This window comes from Eurypyga helias, unplaced genomic scaffold, assembly GCF_000690775.1.
Source record: "Eurypyga helias isolate BGI_N326 unplaced genomic scaffold, ASM69077v1 scaffold3211, whole genome shotgun sequence".
NCBI classification, from domain to species: domain Eukaryota; kingdom Metazoa; phylum Chordata; class Aves; order Eurypygiformes; family Eurypygidae; genus Eurypyga; species Eurypyga helias.
The window spans coordinates 94,603-118,334 of NW_010230015.1; the positions used below are offsets into that span (position 1 = coordinate 94,603).

At 37.4% G+C, this 23,732-nt stretch overlaps 1 protein-coding gene across 1 annotated transcript in view; it reads right to left on the bottom strand.

The window, feature by feature from the left end:
- Window positions 1-23,732, bottom strand: part of PPFIA2 (protein tyrosine phosphatase, receptor type, f polypeptide (PTPRF), interacting protein (liprin), alpha 2) — a 112,834-nt gene that overhangs the window by 11,431 nt on the left and 77,671 nt on the right. Inside the window, exons 17-20 of the mRNA XM_010160584.1 lie at window positions 22,930-23,023; window positions 7,255-7,336; window positions 3,571-3,771; window positions 1,419-1,481 (exon numbers count right to left, since the gene is read on the bottom strand). Coding sequence (XP_010158886.1) covers window positions 1,419-1,481; window positions 3,571-3,771; window positions 7,255-7,336; window positions 22,930-23,023 — 440 coding nt within the window. The remainder of the gene's footprint in view (window positions 1-1,418; window positions 1,482-3,570; window positions 3,772-7,254; window positions 7,337-22,929; window positions 23,024-23,732) is intronic.

Here is a 23,732-nt window from a genome sequence, read left to right on the forward strand (position 1 = left end):
GCAGGTAAAAAGACAATAAAAATGATTTATAAAAAGGTGTGGGTTTTGTCTGTATGCTAATTATAGTACAAATGAAAACATACATGTAAAATGTTCACATAAAACAGCTCCAGTCAGTGGCAATGCCCTGGGCTAAACTACCTTACAAATTACAAGACCACAACTATAAAATCGAAGTAGGGCAAATCTAGCTACGTTTTCAAGATACAAAATCATTATAGCTTGGTGAAACTTTACAGCCTTATCTAATACACTTTTTATGGTTTCACGATCAAAATACAAGCATTTACTTACAAAATTGGGCATTAGAGATTTTTTGTTTCCAGTTAGATTTTGCAACATTCAGAATAAAAAGCTGACTTCTTGTGAACATATTGTAAAGGAACTTTTTATATATAACATTCTTTATGGCAGAACTCTATTTTCCTGACTGGCCAGTTAAACAGGATCAACTCTACTTCTGGTCAGCTGAGTGTTGTTATGTTTGTATTTATCTTTACCAACAATAATAACATTGAAAATGAGCTCGGCTGTAAATAAAAAAAGATTATTGGTGAGCATCTGCTTCATGAATGTTCATGAGAAAACTTAAAATAGTATAGCAAGCATAAATTTCTAAGAAATAGTTCTTTATTTCATCAAAATGTAGCTTCAGTACCTCCCTCACCATTTATGGATCGGTCAGAGTATAAAGTTCTCCAAACTGAAGATAGGTTTTTTCAGACATCTCACTGTGGGATTGTGTCATATTTTATAAGCGCCACCATGGAGTTGTTACGACGTAATGCTAAAAACAATACCTAAAATAACTTATATTCCTATATTCCAAGTATAAGTAAAAAGTCAGAACTATGGAATAAAATTGTTAATATTTACTTATGTCCCACCAAAGCAGAGAGAGATTTGACAAAAATCAAGAAGTAGATGACATACTCCATGCACCTTACATCAAAGAGCATGAACACACAAGTACAGGCATGAAAGGCTCAGCATTAATGAAAACACTGCATTGTGCAGTGCACCATTCTCAAGCCTTTCTTATTTCTTTCTATTTCAGTTGATAGAAAACTATATTTAGAAGAGGTACTAGGGAGCAGACTACTGGGGAAATGTTGCACCTGTAACCGTGACCATTTCATTTCACTAAATGAGGCTTCACACTGGCAGTGAAACTATTATGTCCAGTAAAACTCCAATACTGGCTTTAGGTTCACGCAATTTTTGTGATTGCAATGCAGTTTGGAATTTCTTTTGCTGAGAAATAATGTAACTGTTGTCTGCATTCAATTTCACCGCGACTTTCTAATGGCATGCTTGGGAAGCATCCTACAGAGGACATGGCATCTGCGTTAATGCAGGTACATCCTAGTTCTCTTTCCAGCACTGAAACCATTTTAATTGGAAATAGAAAGACTAACCGTTTTAGCTGGAGCAGCAAGATTTTCCATTTCTTCATGGGTCACCCAAACGTTGCCTGAGGGCTGTGGACAAGGCCCGCAGGAAGGCAGGTGGGATCCACATTAGGTAAGCAGTGGTAAAGAAGAAAGGCAGCACCACTGTAAGTTAACAGCGTATAGCATCACCATCAGCACAACCACGTTCTTGCCTCTACCAGGCTGCAACTAGAGACAACTTTAGACAACTCGTTTTGCATCTTTCGACAGAGGGTTCCGAACAGACGCGAGATGGAGCAGTTCAACTAGAACGGATGGATGGAATCCGGCAGAGCGCCGTCCCAGAGGAAAGAATAATAATTAAAGCTGCATTTCACACACAAGTGGCAAACACACCCTTTAGCTCATAGCTCTGGCTGGATGTAAGCTTCAGTTCTCCAAGATTTTCCAGCCTAAATACTCTGCACACATCACATGCTCATACCGTAACCTAAATAATGATTACTTCCCTCACATTTCTGTAAATCAAAAATGTCAAGAGAATTCTCTTGTAAAACTGTTTTTTCTCATGCTATTGTTTTCAGTCAGATTATTACTAGGACAATGAGGTGAGGCAGGGAGGGAGTGTGGAGGTCTGCTGTGTTTTCTTGAGACCTGATTAACACCTTTCCTGAGAAAGAGGCAGAAAGACTCAGCAATGTAGATGCCAGGGCAGGATTCGGGGAGAATTGAAAAAACAAGGCAAAATAATTCCCAGTGTTTCTAGCTTAAATGTACTGTTTTCTCATTTCTTAAGTGCCAATGTTCTTATGCTTTGAAATATGCTCTTATGCTTTTAAAAACAAAATTAATTTTGTTTAGTAATTCAACATCATGTTGACTCTATTCTGCTTTACTTAGGTGAAATCCATTACAATTCATAGTATTACCATGGTTATGACATGTACTACTGTTCTGAGCAGAGAAAATATCAGATGGGGAACTACAATATTTAAAGAACCTTAGCAACATGGAGATAAAAGGCCAGTCAATAGGCACGTTAGAGTCCTGTTGCTCAGTTGCTTATATAGGTCAGTGGATCTGGTGCCCCTCAAAGGTATCTCAATTCTAACTTCCACCCAAAGGTTCTTAATGAATTCCATGAAGAAAAGAGATTACAAAATATAAATTTGATTATTATTAACATCATTATCATTATCATCTAACTATTAGATGTCTGGGCTGCACTACTTGAGTAGTAGTCTTTGTCTTTCACCTCTACGTCATGTTTCCCATCTAATCAAGCCTCATCTTTTTTCTTGGTGCCTTTTTATGTTTCTTTGTCACAGTGTTGCCTTTTCCATAGCCATTACCATGAGCCTCTCAGCATAAAACTCCCCTTTTGTTATCTTGTTTCTTTTCCTCCTCCTCAGTTTGGCCTGTTTTTCTTTGTTTTCCACTAAAAGGTGCTTTTTATCTATAGCACATGCATTCTTAGTCTGATCTACTTTCTCGCCCTTTCTGATATATTCCTCTTTCCTTTCAGACTTGTAGCTCTGTTTCTTCTTTACTTCTTTCCTTCCTGTCTGCTGCCACTCTCTCTTCCCTTCCTCACTGAATGCACACGCTCCACTTCTCCCTTCACACCTCCAATCACTGCTTCTCTTAAAAGCCTAAAGAACCTAAAGCCAGCCAAATCAGATTAGATAACATTTGAAAGGATGCAAAAAAGGGGAATGGGAACAAGATTCAGAAGAGTTGTGTTCCTACATAACCTCTTCCCTTCTCCTGCCTTGTCCCAGCTCCATCCCCCCCTGCACCCCACCCGCCACCCCCACCCCCAAAAAAAAAAGAGGAAATGAAAAAAGAGAAAGACAATCTGATTTGTTTGGGAGGAATGACTTACAGGAAGAGAAAGGCAAAAAACCAGGCAAAATTACAAATAAGATGCTCAATACTTATAATTTAGATATCATCAAGGTTAATCAAAATCATGACTTAAAATAATATCTGCTAAAGGAAAAATGTCAGCCATCAACAATCAAGCAAGCGATGAACAGGTCCTTCTAAGTGTCTACAGGACAGCTCCCACTGATTGTGAAGTGTGTTACTTTAGAGCCACTCGTACTACAGTAGACTTTCTGCAGGCTCCTGCAGGGTGAGGTGGGGAAGGAAAAGTGAGCTGAACAGGACTCACTGTTCTGGATGTTGGAGGTGCTGATGGACTTGTCAGTGATACCATCTCCTGGATTGCTAATCGAAGCTTTAAGCGATGAAGAGGATTGCTGATTCCAATTTCTCTTTGAATCTCAGTATCGGACAAAGCAGACATAATCGCTCCGCTCTTCACGTTGGCACGGCAGGCAGCGACGTACCAGGCTGGCATGCCCAGCCAGAGCTGTTGAGAGAAAGGACACGTTCACCCAAAGCTTGCTTCCTTTCTCAAATGAAATTAATCATCAAGGCACCTGGCAATCTGAGTAAGTCACACAAACCAGTGTGAGTATCAGTCTTCAATAAAACAGAATTGCTTCAGAACCCTGACCTTGCCATGCCTTCATCTGAAGTCTTTTTGTTGCTTTTATCGGAACCAGAACTTTAAAGCAAGAGATGCTTTGAATTATTTCTAGAGCTCTGTGCCACTCCTTTCCCAGGCCTTTAATGATCATGTAGTGGCACAAGCCCGTGTTACTGCCCATTTACTAGTCTCATTATATCCAGAAAACAGTCTAAGGAGAACGGATTAACTTTTTCACTTCGTTCTAAAATGGTTTTCTCTCTCTTTCCATGTTCGTCCCCACGGTGTACTCATGGACCACAATCTTACACTTCTCAGCTTTTGTTTCCTTGGTAGAAATAAACCGAACAGTGCAGGTAACCAACCGCGTGGGGTCTGAGCTTACTGCAAATTTGGAAACAGCTAGAAATGCTGGTTAGAAGTTACAGAAAAATGGGAGCACAGCTATGTCACCTGTGGATTTAGAAGAAACCTGCTTGCCACATCATGCTTCTCCTCTCCTTATGTTAATCTTACTAGCCTAGGTCAGTCACAGCCCCTTCCTTCACCACTCTTTTCTTGCAAGAGGTAACTCTCCCCTCCTAGCACTCTTGCCTGGGCCCTACTTAGTTCTAGGTTTTCTCAGCTTTCTCATTTTGTGCTGCCTCATTAATAAGATTGTCAGTGTCTACAACTCTTCCCTTCTAAAGGAGATCATTCCATAGCAGGGATACCTACCTGTGGGAAGTTTTTCTCACCATATGAAATACATTATGCTATTTTGTGAGAAGGACATAAGCAGCGAATGTCATAATCACAGAGATTTTGGGGATAACGCAGTGGAAAATAGAGACAGCCCTAGGAGACTGCTAGGCTCTGTGAAACCTGGAGGAAGATGATCCTTCTCCCTGGAAAGTAGCCCTTCTCTGCCCTCTCTCCTCACCCTTTTCCAGATCAGTACTGCACACGGGTTGGTGCTGTGAATCACATTTTTTAGTACATAGCTCTCCCTGCTGGGATGAAGAAGCATAATGTATAAATGAAGATTTCCACTAGGCAACACAACAGCTAATATCCTAGATTTTCTGACACTGAGAGTCAAAGTGCATAAATCGCCCATCACTACTTAACATTCAATGCACCTGATGTACATACTTCTGTGTACATAAAATTTATATTCACATTTATACAGCTACATAATTTTCTTAAGTATAGATCTGTTGTACTTCGCTGTACTGCTGTATAATGTTCCTTCAAACATAAATTGCCAAAAGCACTTTTCAAATGCACTGATTTGTTACTAATGGCTTGTAGTAGCATCTTATTCCATTCCACTGTTTCTGAAATAGAAACCTGTCCATCAGCATACAATAGCGTGACATTATGGGATAGTAGCCATTATAGTCTACATTTTCAGATTTTTTTTTTAAATATTTCAGGGTAGATGGCAAGTAACAAGTATTAGTGCCTGAACTTTGGTAGGATAGAGCATCTGTACTGTAAGTGAAGTGACCAAGATCCCTCTCTCTGTGTGCACGTCCAATAGGCCATCAGTATTAGTTGATTTCATGACCTTAATATTTTTCTCTTAATAATGGCTTACTGAAAGAGGACACAAGGGCAAACAAATTATTAAAAATACACCATCAGTAAATTCACCAGCATATCTGGTGAGCAGAGACAAACTGAAAGGATTTTTATTTAATTTCTCGCAGTACAGGGAAGTACTGTGTGGTTAATTAACAAGTCTATACATTATCTAGGAAATATTTACTTAAAAGACAGCTGTTAAATCACTTTCATGTCACGGAGAAAACAGATCTGAATGGCAGATTCCAAAAGACCTCAGTCAGGCTCTTCTGTATTGACTCCTGATGCAGCGCTGAGCTTGAGGAACGACTCCATCATGTTTCCAAAAGCCCTTCCCACTGATGGGATGAGCCGATGCACCCCATCCAATACTAGTCTGAAGCTTAAAAATATGATCCCATTCAACTAACTCTAACAAAATACAAAATTTCATCTAAGTCAAAAAATGAAAAAAAAAATTATGCAGATTACACCCAGCTGGGCTTAAACAAAGGGCCATAAGGAAACTATGCATAGCTTTAAAACACAGTTAAGATTCTCATTTAATTTGACATTAATTTTTTTCGTACATGCACTTGAATGGCAGGAAAGCATAAATACTGGGAGTTATTCACCCTGCAGAAATAGATTCAAATGTTTGCCGCTCATTAGGTAAATTAGTTCTTTAACAAATTAGGTAAATTAATTCTTTAACAAACAGCTGTCTCTGCCAGAAAATGCAGTTAGATGAAAAACAGCCTCTAAAAAGAGGACACGGTAATTGTTCTAGGCAGAGAAGCCAGGTATCAAGGTTTAAATACTGTTCCAGAATTAGTTGAGAAAACCCACAGTTCTTAAAATATATATCAACTCTGTGCTACATACAAACAACAGGAGTAAATGCTAAGGCTAAAAAGTTAGGCCCTCAGAAGTTTGCAAATGTCTTGCAATCTTGCAATTTCTTGTTTGGAAATGTTTTGCAATCACATACATTTCTTCAGTTTGGGCCTTTGTCTCCATTAATACTACTTTTGTTTTTCAGTCCAAGGGTCACATACTATATTTTCCCCAGAAGGGTGTGCAATGCACACAGTGTCCATCTGCTGACTGAACGCACTGACACTCTCTGAACAGATTCAGTACTTCTGCCCTCATATCTTTTTATCATCAGTACTCAATCTGCACCGCAGCATAAACTTCTTTGTGGGCTTTCCTGTGGTATTCTCATCATATTGCCCAAGAACTTCATCAATTTCTCTTTACAGCCCCTCACTGAGACAGTTGGACACATAGTCTATTTTGTGGCTAAGAACCAAGACCAAAAAAAAAAAAAGATTAGGCCAGAAATGGTCAGAAATTTCTTCAAATTTTGTATCACTGTGGAGGATACCAGGACCAGATTTTTCTCAGTATTCAGAAATGAACAGACATTTGTATGTTCATGTTTCCAGCAAATCAGCTTTGACTCTAATACCAAATATTTCTGGCTGGCTACAGAATTCTCAAAGTGATATGAAATAGTCAGGCAGTAGCCAAATATTTTGAGACTGAGAAATAAGATTTCAAAAATTTGGGGTTCCAGTGCATTTAATAAGGCTTTTTTCTTGTCCTCATCCCCCTGTGTTATTCTGTGTTAATTTCTTCAGCTCTAGACTCTGATTTACACCATCCAATGTCGAAATCTACTTAATACTTAGGCACAGTGCACATGGGAGAGAGGGAAAGACTTTAACAGGTTCAGAGTTTGCAAGGACGAGCACACAGAAGCAGTCTACAAACGTTGACTCACACTTCTAAATTACGGCCAACACTTACCTCCAGCCAGGCAACCACTGTTGGTCCATCCCACTGTGCAAAAGGCAAACCCTTTCTCCGAGCTTCTTCCAGAAGTTCATGTCTAAAAATGGATCAAACATTGTTAAATGTGCAGAGGTATGCGTAGGGATAATATAAATACAACTGTGCATTTCTGTTAAGCGTAACACCAGTGAAGCACGATGACAGGTATAGAAAAGACCACTGAACAATACAGTTCCTTCCTCTTTTTCAATGTATTCCTTAATCTATTCCCAACTCTTTTTTCTTGGGGCATTCTGACACTCCTTTGAACACCTAACATACAGAAGGCAAGGTTTCTCTCTGTTCATAGCTGAAGCAACACAGAATGGGCATACCCTACATAAAAGGATCACCTGTATAATAGAAGACATTGGTGAAGATAGTAAACTGAGGGATTCCTCCCAAGACTAGTTAAGCTCTTGCCTGGTAATGACCCAGAAAGGCCCAAAACTACAAACTTGGACCTGAGGTAAGCATGGAAGCAACACAGCCAAGTCTGAGAGATCTCCGTGTTTGAAACACTAAACCTGCTGGACCAGCTATGCACAATTCTAAGGTCCCTGGAGTACAGCTATTTGGCATCATATATAAGCCATCCCTGGCTAATTAAGAGTTTAGTGTATTTTTAATAGTTCCATGTTATTTTAATTATTAAAAATATATTAATAGCTTATCATTTGATATTATATATGAAATATAATACAAATGAATAACTTAGTAACATGTTACTATTTTTATTATTACAAAAGAAATCCACATGGTTCACTAATGCATACATTTTATAATTATAGAATTGATGTGATTTCTCAATTTTATATGTACACATATACACATAGATATATTTCTATTGAGTTGATCAGATACCAATCCAACTCCTCCATCTGCAGCTTCTCTGGACTGCAATGAATATGTATGTAAAACATAATTCTCAAAGCTTAAAATATACTTTTATTACAGTCATATTAAATACTTGGTAAAGTTATGAATAGGCCAGTCAGCTAGACAATCAGGAAAATGCTCTACATTAAACATGTTCAACCATTTTACCAGACATTTTTATTCCTGGAGCAGGAATAAAGAACCCACTGTGGTGGTGGCATAGAAAAAGCAGTCCTTCTAAAGTCTTTTTTTCTGGTATTTAACAACATATTTTCAGCTGCCTCCTACCGAGTGAAACACAAAAGAATGCTCTCAGCAACAAGCTGTAGTGAAAATCAAATTAGACAGGGACTGTGCTAATGTAGTATTAAAATTTGCTTACATTCCCACATAACAAGGAAATCTTGGAATTATAGCTTCAATTTTGCTCTGTCCTCTTTTATTATTACAGCCTTTGTGATTCAGTTATCCCCTGGCAATTCCTCACTGCCTTAGCAGCCTTTCAAATACATGCAGTACGAAATCACAGCAGATAAAAGCGATGGAGTGATCTTACTTGTAAGGAGTACTCCTTTGGGGATTTTTTTCCCTGCTGAGGGGACAGACTGAGAGAATTTGGCTTTAGTAGAAAATGAAACTCAAACACACAATTTTGCATAGCTGTTTAAATCCTGGGCTCTGAATACTAATAGAAAGACAGCTGCTTTACTTTCTATGTTTCTGCTATAGTAGTATGCAACATTAGAAATACTTGACAGCATTACTGAAGTTTATCTGGGTTGTCCTCCCACAGATCCTTTACAGCACACCCTATCCTTTGTCACTCAGAGGTCCGACGACTGTGTAGATCTACCCTTGTTTTCTATGAAAGCATAATCCTCAGTAAAATGAGAAGTGCCTCTCTGGGTACACAAACACCATGTTACCTTCAGTAGCTGATGGGGGTGCAGGAATCCCATGTTCCTGGGGAAACAAGTAGCGAAGGCCAATACTGACATACACACTTGGCTGCTTAGGAAAGCAGAATGAAGGCGTGGCCAGACTTGGCCTCCCAGGTACCTGTGGATGAGGTATTTGAGTCGCAGCCTTCCCTCGGAGCTGGTTCTGCAGGATGCCTGCCAAGCTACAGCAGTGTGTACCTCAGGGCTGCCAGCTGGCATAGCGGTCCTTAGGGAGAGCCAAGCTTTCAGGGTTGCCCCTTCCTCACCTGGCCACTTCTGGTGTCCCACGTAGGACCCCACAAAACCCTCTGAAACTTGCTCCTTCCCCAAATCAAGCTCAAGCCCAGGGAGGAGCCCCTTCTGCATCAGGGAGTCCCATGGAAGCACCATCCTTGGAGGAACTTGATCCCAGATTTTTCCTTGTCTGGGGTATTCTATTTGCCCATACCAGCTGAAAGAGCAGGCTGGCTATGGCAGTAAGTTAAAAAGGAGATTACGGCTTTGAGGGCCACTGGCCTTCCTTGCTTGTGTTAGTCTCCTGCTCCAAGCAGGAGAGCAGCAACAGGAAGATGGGGTTTAGGGAAAACTTTTGGCCTATTTCTTTGATTTGATGTTAAATCCCTGTGTGGCCTAAGGAACCAAGCTGCCTGCAGAAGAGGCACTGGCACTTCTCACTTCCATGAAACACTTCTTTTATGCTGGAATTATAAAGTATGTATTTCTAGGGAGTCCTTGGGAGTGGCCTGAGTCTTGCTGGTGGGGCTTAGAATTAGTCCGGTGCTTCTCAAACAAATACTCTTTTCCAGAGTAGGAAATCATTTCTGTTACTTAGAGGCAGTCTGGCTGACAGAGCTAATGGATAATATAGTTGTGGTTATTGATTTTGGCTGAAGAAAACGGGGCCAGGCCAGAAAAGGGAGGCCCTATATATATGCTACAGCCAGACTACAGTATGATAAACATAATCCAAAGGGAAGGAAATGTAGAAGGAAAATGTTTTGGTTTGAAAATATGGTTAGTGAAAAGTTAAGGATTTTAACTCGGACATGCACAAGGAATACAGCTTTCATAAGGCCTGTGCCTCGCTTATTGATGTGGAATACTAAAAGGACTTTTACAATATTTCTTTCCCTTAAGAAGAATTTTATGCTTCAGGAACTATATTTCCTTCCCTCGAATGTTTCATTTGAACATCTCTCTAACATTAAAGTTTATTTAAATTATATTTTATTTTTTGACCAGTATTCTTTGACTACTTTTTAATACACACTAGACTATCTGCAGAACCTGATCCTTCATTTTCTAAACCAGAACTAAACCCAGAATTTCTATTTTTTGACCGAGAGATATTCTTTAAGTTGGTCATCAAAGAAAACTCTGGTTCTTTTGATATAAACTAGCACTACAGGAAAACATCCATTCTTACAAAACAAGCTAAAAGCGTCAAGTAGGAAAAAACATTGATCGTTTTGATCAATAGTGCAAATCCTAAGAAAATAGAATCCAGTGATTTACCTATGTTGGAATATAATCTGAATATTTCAGAACAGCCTGAATGTACTGTTGTCCCTGTGGGATAGTCACTGACTTACTGAGAAGAGGAGCTCCCCAAAGCCAAATATTGGCAGCTGCAGTTCAGTTTTCCTTACAAAAACATGCAACTGATCACAGAAGGAAGAAGAGATGAACACCCCAGAGCTCATGACTCCTCCTTCCTTTCACCACAAGGATATGGTTTGGAGACCATGAATAGCATTATACAGTTCCTCCAATTTGGAAGATGCTTTGCAGGGGAACGCGGGTATTTTCTCCTCCTAAGACTTTGTCAGAAGAGTACCACATGTTACAGTGTGTCCACTTTGCATTGGTAAGGAGGTGGGGAATTAAGATGTAATTATTTCCATGCTCATTTAGATTTTTGGCAACACATGAAAACAAGCTGATAAGGAAGAAATTACATTAATTAAGCATTAACATAAATGCTATTATTTTGCAGATAAGGCTTTAAACCACTTACTACTACTAGAATGAATTAAAGCCATATTTTTAAAGATAACATTATTACTGTTCAACAATAAAATCCTTTTCCTGGAGACATTATGGAAGTAACTGCAATAAGCTGTTTAACAAATATCACCCTAAACCTGGTTTTGCAAAGTCAGGAAATTTCATGAACACCAACTGTTTAGCATTCATCCAAAATATGAGAGATGATTGCCTGTTTTAGAGACAGTGCCTCAAAGGGGGCTGTCTTCACTCGTTTTTTGAAAGACGGAGAAGGAAAAAAAATCACACGTCATGCCAAGTTGTGTGTCAGAGGTTGCCACCCCATCGCTGACTTCTGATGTTTAATCCTCCCTGAAATGACTTCGTAAGGGTAATGTTACATTGGACCATTTTCTTTAGCACTATCTTTCTGAGAGCCAGGTACAACTGGCCAAATCATCATCAACGTACCAAGCTGAGTGCCTTGTACCATGGGGACTATGAATGCTTCAATATCCCAATGGACATCAGAGGTACATGGGAGCAAAAGGAAGCAGGAAATGACAAGAACAAAACTATGTTATTATCCTGCAAATTTTCTATTTCATATATCTCCTTCACTTGCACCGGGAAAATTCCAGCTCTGTATCAGGAACCCTCACCAGCTCATCGCACAAAACTCAATGAAATTTATTAAAAATAACCACAAATTTTTAAATAGCCTTTGTGTGGGAAATCAACAAGGTCTTGAATTACAGTGTGTCTTTCAGTGACACTGAATTTCCTTTATGAAGATGAGGCTCCCCGCCATGAACCAAACGAGAATAACAGCGTAGGATTTCTGATACACATGATGGAAACACTCTGTGTAGTACGCAAAGCCCAGACACTGTCTTGATGAAACCTGAACAATGCTTCAACACAGATCTTCATATTGCTGCAAATAACAGCATTCACTCTGATAGTTCTAGTAGGGGTATTATATTGTGCATGTTATAATGCCTCTTAGTTAAAATGTAATCATAAATGTGAGATGAATTGAGAAAGAGGCACGGTGAAGTGGAGTCAAATCATGTTAGCAAAATACTAGCAGAATTTGTTTAAAATTTTTGGCTAATGGGCAATTTAGATCCTATGAAATGGCCTTTACTCACAGACATTGTCTCAAAAGGGTAAGCGATAAAAGCGTTTACCTAGCAGACCCTCTGATGATTATTATTACTGACACTTTCACCATTATTATTATCATAAATACTAAAATGTTTAGTTTACAACAAAATGTTATACATGATTGGTTTCTAGAAGAGAAATAGATAGAAATGATAGATATGCTACATTTATTTAAGTAATCCTGTGATTTCAAGTTAAGATTAAACACATCTGCCTCACGCAACTTAACATATATTCAAATACTCCAAAATTCAGGAAAGAGGATTTCTAATGAATTAAGATGGATTTGGATTATATATTTTCTACTGTCATTTGCTGAAGATTTAATAGAGGCTAGAATCCTGTAAGGTCATTGTATGACAACCTAAGGCAGGTGAATTTGTATAAATTAATAATGATATTAAATGTCTAATAAAAAAACCAAGTTACATTTTATCTATGTATTTTCTGCAAGACTATACTTTTTTAAAGTAGGAAGTAGGGGAAAAAAAAAGAGATAAACAATATTGCTATATAATGATGAATTAATGTAATCTGAAAGGATCCCTCTGACTTAAAGACCGCACTAAATAAAAACTGGGTCAGCTCTTGTTTCAACTTTGGCACTTAAGTGACCTAGATTTTAAATAATTTTAAATCCTCATTCTTTCTCCTTTTTGATACCTAATAGTCAGACTGAGAACAATGGGCAAAACTCAATTTCCTTTTTTTACAAAGTGTTCTGTATCCAACTTCACAGAGTTTTCAGAATAAATGACTGAAATACAGAAATCAAGATGCAAGTAATAAGGTTTTAAATCTATAAAAGAAGGAAGTATAACTTCAACAGCAGCACAGATAACAGATTAGGAAAGCAGATTTAACAACGCTGTAATTATTCTATATAGGTGTACATTTTAAGTCTATGGAAACTGAAGGGCAGCATTCTTTATTCTGAAGACATATATTAAGCTAACTGAAGCATGCTCAGGAATGCTTAATACAGACCCTAAGAAATTAGAGCTGCTGAAAGCTATTATTAAACAAATAATAAAACACCTGTGAAGTAAACAGACCTGCATAATGCACAGCCTTGCAATCTTGTGTCTACTGTACTACATTAGAGTTCCCACGTTGATTAAATGTTATCAAATCTATTTTTATAAAGCCATTTCATAATTATGTGTTCTAAATTAATGTGGTAACCACAGTTCTCTTTAAAAGTTTTTTTTATCCTTACACCTTTACAAAGTCACAGCTCATACATGCTTTGAACAGATGAAAGTTTCTCCCTAAGTCCCCAGAATGATTCAAGAAGAAGTAACATTTGTACAATATATGAAAGAGGAGATGGAGATTTCAAACTGGATTGCAGGTTAACAATTTAACAAACCCCAAACAACCTAACATGAAAAAATGAACTACGGGAAAATAAAATAGTAAAATTATATGCGCAAATGTAATATTACTGTACTACTACAGAGCATGAGGGCTCAGACAGAAATTGTGTACTCTGGATTACAAGTGTTTAGGGATTGGAGTCCTCTGTGAATTAATTAAGCAGAATTTATGCCTTACCAGCATTTGTCAATCTAGGCCTTCACTCTCATGATTTTTTCACTCCCTTAAACTTTCAAATGTCTTTGTGATTCTTGACTTTAGACCTCCCAAAATGTGTGAGTTTAAAAAAATTGACAGCAGTTATCTCCAAGTAGTTAATCCATTATGTTAAACCCTGGAAGAGCATGTCCTGACCTTAAATTGTGCATGCCGTTGAGGATTATCATTATTTTGAATACTCTGAAAGTTTTCATTTGTGTCAGTTTTCTGCATGGATTTGTTACACAAGGTTCACAGAAAACCAAAAAGAAAATAAGAATAAAACACAGAAAATAAACATGGTGCTGAAAATGAATATGTTCAGCAGCCATGGTGTTTTAACTTACCCAGATATGCTTTTCATGAGATGGAGAGAGATGAATGGAAAAAAAAGCACATAAATGTTAATGAACATATAGTAATCCATAAAAAAAAATAAATCATATGATAGATAAAATAATACTAGCATTATAACTACAGAAATCTTTCTAACTGGTCTTGAATGCTTGAAAGAAGTTAAATATTCTTGTGAAGAACAGATGTGTCATTCAAAATGAGATTTTCATTAAACTGATGTTGGCCATTTATTAGGTACCATTCAGCACAGCACATATACCATCTACAATACATATTAATTCCAGAAATCCGTAAATAAAGTGAATATGAATTAGATTTTTCAAATCAAAGCATTTTGCCCAGATTTGAATAATTTCATAATGATTTTTGTGCAACACCAAAATCCTGAAAATCCCAAACCCGTGGATTTAAGCAAATTGCTATGGAGACACAGTACAACTGAGTGGACTACCAACCAAGGTTTACTTTTCTATGTGCACTTTACTAATTTTTTAGGAAAAGATCTTACAGTAATCATAAATGACTTAGACTCGGGTTTTGTGGGGGTTTTTTTGGAGTGTTGGTGTTTTTTTTTTTTAAAGTGTGCAGATTTCACGCACATGTGTGACTAGTGGTTGTAGCGGTTATTCATGCCATGCAGTATTTTAATTTGAGCAGTCATACTAATAGCATATTAGTAGCAATACTGGTATGAGTTATTTGCCCTCTAGGTAACCTATTCTTGCCCATATAATTGGTAACAGTATCTGCAGGAGAAAGCAGGATGCCATTGCTGATGGCATCCCTTAATTGCCATCATAAAAAGAAAATTATATGCCCGAATGAAACTCAGACATTTCAGAAAATTATGTTTCTATTAGCACAATTTATCAAGATATAAAAATGCTTGGTAGATATAGCTGTAGAAAACTTTGGGGTGAGAAGCCTGTGCTCTGATTAATTAAGAAGAGGTTGCAGACATTTCAGTGAGTTCAGGACGGGGCTGGTTTCAAGATCTTAAATTTTATTTTCATGTGGGTGAGATCAGCAGAACAGCTAGGAGAGAGAAGAGAAAGTGCAATACAGAAAAGTAGATGGAAACAAATGACAAATTTATACACAGAAGAAAGGAAAATCAAGGAAAGGAAGGTCAACAAAGGCATGCAATATAAATAAAAGACTAGAGAATTATTCAAACGATTATCAAATTTGATGGAAATACCACTAGAATTGAATATGCATTTGTGATTTTGGGGCCAAAATCTCCATCAAGCTCATTTTCTACTGAGCTAACTGTAAAGACTGACTTGAATACCTTTGCTGGAAAAGCTTTTAATTTTCGACCTTCCAGAGTCTATGAAACGAGAACTCCCATTTCTTACACCTTTCCCTGAATACACCTTCGGGTATGGATAGAGAGAAATAAACAGGGGGATTAATTGGAATGTAAGTAATTTTCTGGCAGCTTTAATCAGTTGGCAGGGTACATTAAGGGACCTGAAAGCCATTCCAGTCTCCCCCATTACAGAAGCAGAGGATCAAGGGACATTCCTTCACTTCCTGATCTTGTCCTCAGGATAACAAAATGCAGCAGAAAAAAATGGATCTTTAAATTCTATCTTTCACCTTTTCGTAACACAACCATTTTATCACCATTTTATTAAAGGAACACAATGATTTCCCTTAGACATATATTAGAAGATATGTAGATTTTTTTTCCTCTGCTGTGTTTTATCCATTCTTCCCTTAAACCCTAATTCCACAGTTAATCTGACAGGATATTTGCATCTGCTAGAGATCATAGTTTAGAGAGCCAGCTGCATGCATGAGGGAAGATGCTTATATTTATCCAGAAATCCAAATTACAACAGACAGGCCTATATATGTAGATAAGGCGAGGACTGGGGCTGTGTTCTGGTTTTGTTTTATTAAAAACTTTCAACTCATTGATACAAATATCCTTATCTTTCATGAGGAAAAAAATTTAAAAAAAGTACGTAAAGGAGAAAAATACTATTTTAAAAATACGAGATTAAAAAAATATGAGTTAGATATAGAATAAAATGTTTTATCAACTTTTTTCTTCCTCAGAATAATCTGAGTAAGGTTTAATAATCCTCTGCAAGATAAATAACCATATATCCTTACATTTGTAATGCTAAAAAGGCCCCAAGTACCTAATGTAATAGCAATATACATTTTTAACACTGTAAAAGCTTTGACTGACTAATGATTTCAAAGGATTTTCCAGTAAGTGTTAAAAATGTTTGCTAAAGGAATTAAGTTTAAAAAGAAAATTCATCTTTAAGTATGTCTCAAGGATTAGGCACCAATCCGGCCAAGAGAAAAACCATAGTGGACAGAGCAGACAATCCTAAACTGCTTATCAGAACAATGAATACCTCTCCTTCCTCCACTGGAATGAGAACATAAAAAATAATAGCTATTGAACACAGTATTGTTTGCTAGACAGGGAGGAAGAGCTAAAGATCAGTCTGAAAGCTACTAGCATCAGGTCGTTTCTAACAGATGAGGTAAAAAGGGAGAAAATTAAATGCAAAACTTGATTTCTCCCAAAGATTGAGGAAATAAAAGATTGAGAAAAAAAAAAAAGGCATCATATTCTTAAAAGCCACTGCACAAAAAATTAATCATGTACATTTAGGATATAATGGTGTTTAATAAGCATTAAACTATACAGGAACATTAGATGGATGGCACAGAAAAAGACCATAATTAATCCAATTGGATTCATTTTTTCAAAATATGTGCAATTAAGAAAATCATTAGAAACAGCTATTTGCATACTGCAGAGGTCAGAGATTATTTGTAGTCACAAATACACTATGTCAAATTCTAATTCCAGTTGCACACATATAACCTAATTAAAGGGGCATTGTGTTGACTGAAAAACAACTAAATGAGAACCGCAGCATTTCAAATTTATAATCCGCAAGAAGATATGTGTAGACATTTTTTCAAGTATCTTATTGACAGGGATCTAAAACTTCCATTTTCTGCAGGCAAATCTAAGTCCCAGTGTTCTGCTCTCTTTTACAGATTTTATTTAAAGGTGGATTATTCACAACATGAGGCCTATGTTTTGTTGGCTTCGCTCTACTATCTCCCAACTTCTGAAGGATATATACAAACGAAAACTAACAAAAGAAATGAAGCATTATTAGGAATTTGTCAGATTTGTCAAAAGAATTTATCAGCATTTATATTTTTTTTTTCTATGTAGAAAGGGCAAATCAGTTAATACAACATGCTCTTCTGTTCATATGGAAGTTACAGCTGTTTAAGCTGTACGACATAGTAGTCAGCTGAGACTTAACAGTATTGCAATTATCTCTGCAAGGTTCATAAGACCATGAATACTACGGATTTTATTTTTACACCATAACTTTACATATGGGAATTGCTTAGGACTTGATTTTACAAGGCGCTTAGGACTTGATTTTACAAGGCTTTATTCATGTATGTAAGCATATGTACATGTCCTGGCGTATCAAGGACTTTCTACAATCCACTTGAAGGCAAACAGCTCTATCGGGCTTACAAAAACCTGTACCTGTGGAGTAAATCTCCCCAAAACAGGTTCATAGGAAAGAATGGTTTTACTTTGATTTTCCTTGGAAAATATAAACCTCACATCTTAAGCTTATTTTGGAAATGTGGAATTAATAGATTCTTGTCCAGAGACAAATCAAACAAAATTGAAGAAAAAAGTGAAGCTAAAGCTCCACTCTTGATTCACCCCAACACTGCCAGATTGTCTCAGAGTGACAGCATTGTGACACAGTGCAGTAATTCTTTGGCCGTGAGATAGTAATGACTGTTACTTGAACACTCATGTTAATGAAGTGGGGAGTTTATCAGTTTCTGTCTGGAACCCTGTCACTATGATCCAGGCTAGCTGACTTGCATATGAAGGTTTTTTTCATGGAGCACATTTGTATTTGGGATTGCTGAGGAAGTGATGGCATAGGACAATCTCAGACTGTACTAGCAGCATGCACGAGGTCAAATCCACCTCCGAGTGGCAATCTAGGACTACGTAGCACTTATTCGGACCTTGACTTACGATGGTGCATTGTGCAGGATGAAACAAACAGATCCTGTGAAATATCAGTGATTATGACCAACCATTACATACTTTTATGTAACACAGGAGACATGTAGGTCTCGTCTATCATGTCTCCTTCTTCAGGCAGATGCCTATTTGCTGCCACATTGTGTATTGTAGCAGGTCAGCTCAAACTTTACATGTGAAAAAGCTGTGTGTTACTGGCACTCAGAATGGTAATGCACCCGGAAAGACAAAGCAAGTCTGTAAAGCTGTATTTGCCACCGCTGAGGCTTTTAGGTAAGGACAGTTTGACATCACTCCTGAGAAAACTGTGAACAGGGACAATACAATTGACCTTCACTAGGACAGTTATAGCAAAAAGGGAAGCAAAGGTGGCTCTATTTGTTGACAATATTTCAAGTTTGGGTGAGTTAATTGTTGAAGAAGATTTTTATAAAGGATTTATCATTCAGTATTTTAGTGAAAAGGGCAGTAAAGCATTTACAGACCCTCCTTTAAGTCCTTTAATTTGCTGCCTCAGATGAGATCAGTGGGAATATATGCTTTTAAGGGGGACATAGATTATTTGATTTTAGGCACAGTGCTATCTACTCTTTTTCTGAGGACGAATTGTCTTGTGGGACACACACCGATCAACTTCTGCAGTCCCAGAGGACACTACGCCTGTATCCAAACCCTCCACGAACCTTTATTAATTGCGATAGGAACTGGACTGACCCGAAACTTCCCACGCTGGGTCCCAGGCTTGGGCTATCATGACAAACCTGAGTGAATGCCAAGGCCAAGTTACTGTATACCGTCATCTTATTTGGTTGAAAATGACCCACAGAGGATGACATTAAGAACAGCTGGGTAGTCTATACACAGTCACAGGGAAATGATAGCTGGAGTTGACTACAAAATTCAGAATTGGAAATCGGGTAACTGTTTTTCACAGGGAGACATGTCAACCACTAGAAAAAAATCAAAACCCAGAGAAAAGCTCCATTCTTCATTTCAGTGAAGGGTGCCTTCAGAAGAGTACACTTTAACCAAATAAAGTTTATGATTTACATGAATACAAATCATTTGAATCATCAGGAGACTCAAATTAATGTAATGGTGACACAGAGGGTATCAGCACCATTACTACTTTTAGTCCTAAACTCTGAGTTTTCTGAAAAAGTTACTCCCTACACAGACAGGCTCCCAGAGTCAGACAAAAGGCAGAAGACATTATATAGAAAGTATTAACAGCTTTTGCATAGAACAAGTGGAGTGGAACATAAAGGCTAGGTTAAATAATAAAAATGCAGTGCATTTTTCTTCGTCACACTGCAACATCGCTTGTTTTCAACAAACAATGAAATAGCACCTTAAATGCTCTAAATACGCCTGCCATTAGTTTTCTGTTTTCTAGGACTGCATGCTCAATTTACAAATAGTAAGACTTAAAAACTTTTAATCTTAACTAAAGCTGTCATATATTTAATGTCTGACAGTAAATGTATGAGTCAGGCAACTTAAGTTCAGCTTTTTAGATGATTTCAGGAACATGTTGGGTCTAATTTAAAAATTCTACACAGCTTCCTTAATTACTCTTTGATGCCTTAGCAGAATGACTTGTTCCTAATAAATCTACTGTAATAACCAAATGTTGGATGAATAGAGATGCTTGTTTGAGGTTTATAACTGTCTAGCATATCATTGAGACAAACTGTTAATTACATTTTAATGATGTCTAAGTAGTCAATTGAAACTGAAAGAAATTTTACATCTAAATAGCATCTTCTAAGGAAAAAACAGGAAAACTTTGAAATTTAGGTTAATGACACTATAATCACCAGAGAGAGATTTGTTCTCCAGAATTATCATATTCTCTCATGAAACTTTTCAGAGTGAAATGCATTATTCAGTCATCTCATCTACGCGTGTAAATTGTGCTAAAATACTCTAACACGCTGCAGTGTGTTTGTAACTCCACGAGGTGAGAGCAAGGTCCATGCACGTGCTGGCTACTCAGGGAACAGGCGGCCAGGACACCATTAGTACCTCTGCCTGCAGCAGCCAACAATTTGAAGCATGATGGGTTTTTTTTTGGTTTGTTTGTTTGTTTTAAGGAAGTGACAGTCAGCGTAAGTAAAGCTCTCCCAGACTTGAAATGTAGTACAAAGAAGTGCTTCTTTGTTTTAGCCTATGCTCCTTATGGCAGGCCTGGTTCTCTTGGGGTTTTATGCCCCGATCTAAACAAGCCATAGAAATCCTTGCAGGGTAAAGTGCTCTGCTCTTTCTGTCCCAGCAATTGGGCTCACTGTCTCTGCAGAATTTGTATAGCAGTTTTGTTTAGCAGTAAAACAGAATCAAATGCTTGGACTTAAATCTTACTACTGCATCACGAGATAGCAAACGATTCTCAGACTTCTCTTATTACCTCTTATAAAAACCTCATACACGTTACTATCATCCTTGATGTTACACAGCATGTTATTTCCCAGATCAGTAATCTTGCAGCTACTCCATGTATGTGAAGGCTCTAATTCCAGAGGGAGTTATGCATTAAGTGCTGGTAAAAGGAATCTGACCTACTGAGACAAACATTTCACAGTCCATTTTCTGAACTGCTTCAACTTAATACTTTCCAAGGTAAGAGATGCAGACACATGACTGCACATTTTACAAGGAAATGTTAATTCTCTTACACCATATTGATGATGACAATTCAGTAGAATCTCGTATCTCTAACACAGAATGTTTCTTTTTCCCATATTACAATTTCTTTAAAACTATAAGATATATACATAAACTCACAATGTATGTTAAACTTCCTCTGATAGTAAATTAAGAGAGATCTTAAAAGCAGTTGTAAGGATTTCAAAGTGAGAAGCTAAGAAGACAGTCAAAACTAAAGGAATAGGGAAAAAAAGATGATCTTCATGACACAGGTATATAACATATACTTAGGATAAATAGTATAGAGTTCAGACTAGATTAATAGCCATAGACACAAAGGAAAGATTCCTTTCCTTCCAGCAGAGAACATTTTGATTATATCTAATCCATAAAAAACCAAGGACAGACAGACACAGGAGAAAAGAAGGAAAGACTTGAAAAGCAGAAAGCATGGAAAAGTCTAATTGTGTGAGATAGGCAGAAGTCCAATAACGGATTACCTGTGCACATACTATTTCCAGACCCAAAACTTGTTGGGCATTCTCATATGTGAAGTACTCATGTCATGTGTGCAGTAGTATGCATCAGGTCTTATGTTATTTTAAAGAACTAACATATGAGAAAGTGAACAAAATGAACACATTTGGCCGTTCAAAGTGATTTGACTACTGTGGTACCTTCAGCCCTGGAGCTAGAAGATAAAAAGGGACTGCAAAAAAAAGGCTGCTGAAGATTCAATGATACTCTTTGAATGGTAATGACAGTCTCAAAGATGCTATCTAGATTCAGTAAAACAAGCATAGTAATATACCCATTATGTCCATCTATTTCCAAATGACTAATGGGCAATAGAAATATACAGATAGGAAAGGCAGGAACAACACTCATCAACTGCAATATCTCGGTGAATGCTACTGCGAATTTCTTAATTTAATTTAAAACATTTCTTCTCTCTCGGCTTGCACAATGCCTGCTTCTCTATCTCCATTGCTAAGCTGAGGCTGATTTACATTTGTACATTACATGGATGTGTACATTTAAAGTTATGTTTCATCAGGAGCTTGATATGAAGTAGTGATTAAAAATATTCTACATATACATTTAAAGAGATGCTGAAACATTATCCCTGGATTCTTTGGATTAGAATTGCAAACTCTCTTGAAACTTTGCAAAGAAACATTAAAAGACTGAAAGAAACCTGAAAACCATGCAGATTTTAAAAATGAGGCTTTCAGAATCTAAATAATAGTACGAAAGGTAATTATTACGGATGAAAAATAAACCTGTTTGTTTACATAATTAATTTGTAAAGTCATTTTTAAGTACCATCTTTTTTCTCTGACACCCTCTAATTACACTGGAACTATGATGCTGCCAAGGGGTTTCTTTTGTGTTTGTAGTTTTATCTCAATAGTTCTCCATAGCTCCTGGCAGCTGCTATGAGTCAGTGTACTGGTGCTCCTCCTTGTTAAACCAAAGACAGCATTAAATTATTATATAATTTGTGCAAACAAAAAGCTAGGTCGCTATTTGCTGCTAGGCAAAAGGAAAGTGAAGTTTCTCGGGTTTATTTGGAGCCTTTGACTTCCATAGACAAAAATAATCATATGTTATAGATAACGCAATCCCCTTTTTTCCCTTCTGAAAAAACAAACAAACAAAAAAATCTGTGTAGAGAGTCATTAAATGCTTGCCTATTTTTTAAGAACTGCACAGAAGGCAACCGGAAGGCAAAAGGCACGGAATTTATGACAATGCAAAATAGAAAATGTCTCTCATAAATCTATGTTCTTTCACAAATGAAACAATATTGTACGATTGACAGGCTCTAATAAATATTTTTCCCTACCTTTTACATGCAGCTTTATAAACTAAATACGTTGGAAAAAACCCCGCTAACTGCTTAACTGCAATAGTAGATGGTCTCGCTTCTCCTAACCTGTCTGCATAAAACCAACACAACACCTGACATTTGCATCAAGTCTGAGCCAATGAAAATCACATGAAAAAGATACTCACTTTTTCTTTAGTCTTCGGTCCTTTTCTGCTTGAGTTCCAAGTTTCCCTAATCCCAGAGACTCCTGCACTGCTGCCTCTGTTTCCATGTAACCTCCTGGAAAACATACCAAAACAAACGCTGTATTTTCCCATAGCTCCTTCCCAGTTTTTACCCTTCTCAACCCTTCAATCCCCCTTCCACCCAACACCAACATCTATGTATGTTTCCTGAAGTCATGACATCTGATATTTGTGGAGAAAATTATCACCTACAGAAGTAAATTCTGGAGCGTATTTACTACATGCAGAGGAGTAGAAGTAGAGGGAAAAACTGTTTTCTCCTCCTTGTGTTTAGCAGAAATTTGAGAGGAGCACCCTGATTTCCTTCTCCTGTTTTCCTTTGTGTCCTAAGGCTCAGTCTCACGGTATTAAGAAGGCAATGCCCTCACCTTCTTTTAATCTTAGTTGGGAAATGTACAAATGAAAGTGCCTTCTCAAGAACTGTCTCATTATTACTGATATAATACACCATCACTTAATGTCTTAATACTAAAGTCTTCATTTTGCTCTCACAGAGGCTTTGATGTCATTATGCCTGCAAACTCCCAAGCCAAAGATGACACAAACAATCTGTCAGAGAAGTGAAGCACCTCCTAGGTCTCCCTGGAGATGTCTACTGCCGTATCATGTTTATAACACTAACTCAGAAAAGCCTGGGTTTAAGCTGTCCTTTAAAAGCAGGTGCAGTTTTAACATTCCTTCTAGTCTAGACAGAATTCTTCTTTATTTAAGAGGACACTACTACTTCAAGTCTCATGATGACC